The following is a 2,158-nucleotide window of genomic DNA, read 5'->3' on the forward strand; positions in this document are numbered from 1 at the left end:
TCTAAGGTGAAAATATGAGATCTGATTTTTACTCTTAGAGCCGACAATTTTTTTTCTCTTTTACCTTGTTGAAAGTGATGTATTTGTGAGGTTGTTTTTGCCTCGATTGCTTGAACCTAGCATCCAGGATGAAAAACTATGCTCTTGTCGTCACAGGCTAGAAATTGGAAGTAGGCTCGAGTGTGTTCCCCCTTCTTATTTCTTCTTAATTGTGTTGTCACATAACAACAACTAACTTAGTTGTAGATAATAAGTCGTGTCTTGTCATTGTTCTACCATGGTTGTGTATTCAACGAACTCTTGTTGTCGATGGTTAATCGTGTTAAGCTTCATGCAGTAGCCAACACAACCAAAAGTCTGTACCGTTGGGAAAAGCTAGGCAATCCACATCTTTTGGAAGAAAGGGAAAAGGTGTATGTCATGTGTGTCATGTTTTGAAAATAAGTCTAGTGTCAAAGAATGTCATCTTATAGAAACTCTAGCATAGTAGCCAAAACGATAGCCTCTGAAATGCATGTAAAGAGCATTCCATAATTTTTTGAGGCCGCAGACGCTATTTGCAAAATTAAGATTGCAAAAAATGTTGCCTCCATAAGGTTTTCTTTTTCATTTCAGTATTTGATGAAGATAGGTCTTTTGGGCATCTATCCGCCTACTCGCCCATCTCCTCATCGGGGTCTTCGTACTCCTTAGGGCCTCGAGGATGTTGGTGAGGTCTTCCACATTGGTGATCAAATGGGTGGTGGGTTGCTCAAAAAATTTGGCCTGCTGCTCCTCGGGCTGGCATGACGCCAATCCTTGGAGAACAAGTTCTCCATGTGACCTTCGCCATACTCTAGATTGTTGAATCTAACACTCTGTCTTAGAACTTAAATCTAGACAGGGTTGATGTGGTCGGTCAAGTCAACAACAAAACTCGTGGAGTATGGGATCAAAGGAGAATTTTTTACTTAATGCTATGGTTGGGTTTTACCTTAGTAAATCTTTAGTAGTTGTGGATGCTTGCTAGAGTTTGAATCATAAAAACATGTGATCCAAGTACGGAAAGGATGTTAGCTTAAGCCTATCCCTCATAAGTATGATGAGTGTGACTATTGTGTTATATTCAAATGCCTAGGGACAATTTTTTCTCATTGTTCTCCAAAACACTCTACTTTATTGTCTTTTATTAAAATATCAACTAACTCTTTATTATCTTTCAAATCTATTTTTTTGTTCCCACAAAGTAGTTTTATTTGTTGTTCTAGGTAAAGCGAGCAGCGGTGTGCGTAGAGTTGTATCGGTGGTCGATAGAAGTTGAGAGAATATTAATTCTACATTCAACTCCTCATTCGGTTCGATGCTCTTATTTATCGAAAAGGCTACAACTGATCTCCTATACTTGTGGGTTATCAGGCACATGCCATCATCTCCTAGTGGCACCTTATTTGTCAACTTGTTGTCCTCAGACATTATCTCTTCCGCTTCGGGGATTGAGCAGAGGTACCTGGCATGTCTTCATTCCTGAGAGCTCCCATGCTAGACTTGCTCATCCTCGGGGACGGCTGACGCAACCATCCTGTATAACCTCTCCACACAGTACATGATATATCTCTTGTCAATTTGGATGGTGATAACATCCAAGGCGCCCTGTATTTTCAGGGTGTTGTAAGCATAATGAGACACTGCGATGAACTTGGCAAGTCCAGGACACCCTACTATGTCATTGTAGGGAAGTGGGGTATCAACCAAATCAAAGGTGATGCTCTCTGTATGGAAGTTGTTGGGACTGCCGAATGTGACTGGCAAGGTGACTTGACCTAGAGGTTGGGTGGACCCGAGGTTCACTCCCTGGAACTTTCCCGTTGGGCGTAGCTGCCTAGCCAGGAATAGCATCTTCTTGAAAACCTTCTTGAAGAGGAGGTTGAGGCCGGCGCCGCCATCCACCAACATCTTGGTGACCTTGAGGGGAGGCCAAATTGGAGGGGGACCCCCCTCCTCTTGGCTGGCCAAAGGGGGGAAACTTCCCCCTTGTGGTGTCCCCTGTTCCTCCTCCAACTTATATATACTAGAGATTTTGGGCACTTTTGAACACACAAGTTTGGATCCTACTCTAGTTCTGGTTCTAATTGGTCCTAATTGATCAATTAGAGCTAGACCTAGATCCACTAATCTTCAT

The 2,158-nt window shown here is 42.5% G+C and overlaps 1 protein-coding gene across 1 annotated transcript; it reads right to left on the bottom strand.

Moving 5' to 3' along the window:
- Nucleotides 1–1,518: 1,518 nt before the first annotated feature.
- LOC147990742 (uncharacterized) lies at nt 1,519–1,932 on the bottom strand. Its single transcript, XM_087538376.1, has one exon. The coding sequence runs from the start codon at nt 1,930–1,932 to the stop codon at nt 1,519–1,521; it is 414 nt and encodes a 137-aa protein (XP_087394502.1).
- Between the last annotated feature and the right edge of the window lie 226 nt (nt 1,933–2,158).

Source organism: Triticum urartu, chromosome 1A, assembly GCF_056163025.1.
Source record: "Triticum urartu cultivar PI428250 chromosome 1A, HENAU_Tu73, whole genome shotgun sequence".
Classification (NCBI taxonomy): domain Eukaryota; kingdom Viridiplantae; phylum Streptophyta; class Magnoliopsida; order Poales; family Poaceae; genus Triticum; species Triticum urartu.

What these genes read in the sequence shown, in the direction of transcription:
- LOC147990742 (XM_087538376.1), bottom strand. Translation starts at nt 1,932, where the DNA reads ATGTTGGTGGATGGCGGCGCCGGCCTCAACCTCCTCTTCAAGAAGGTT.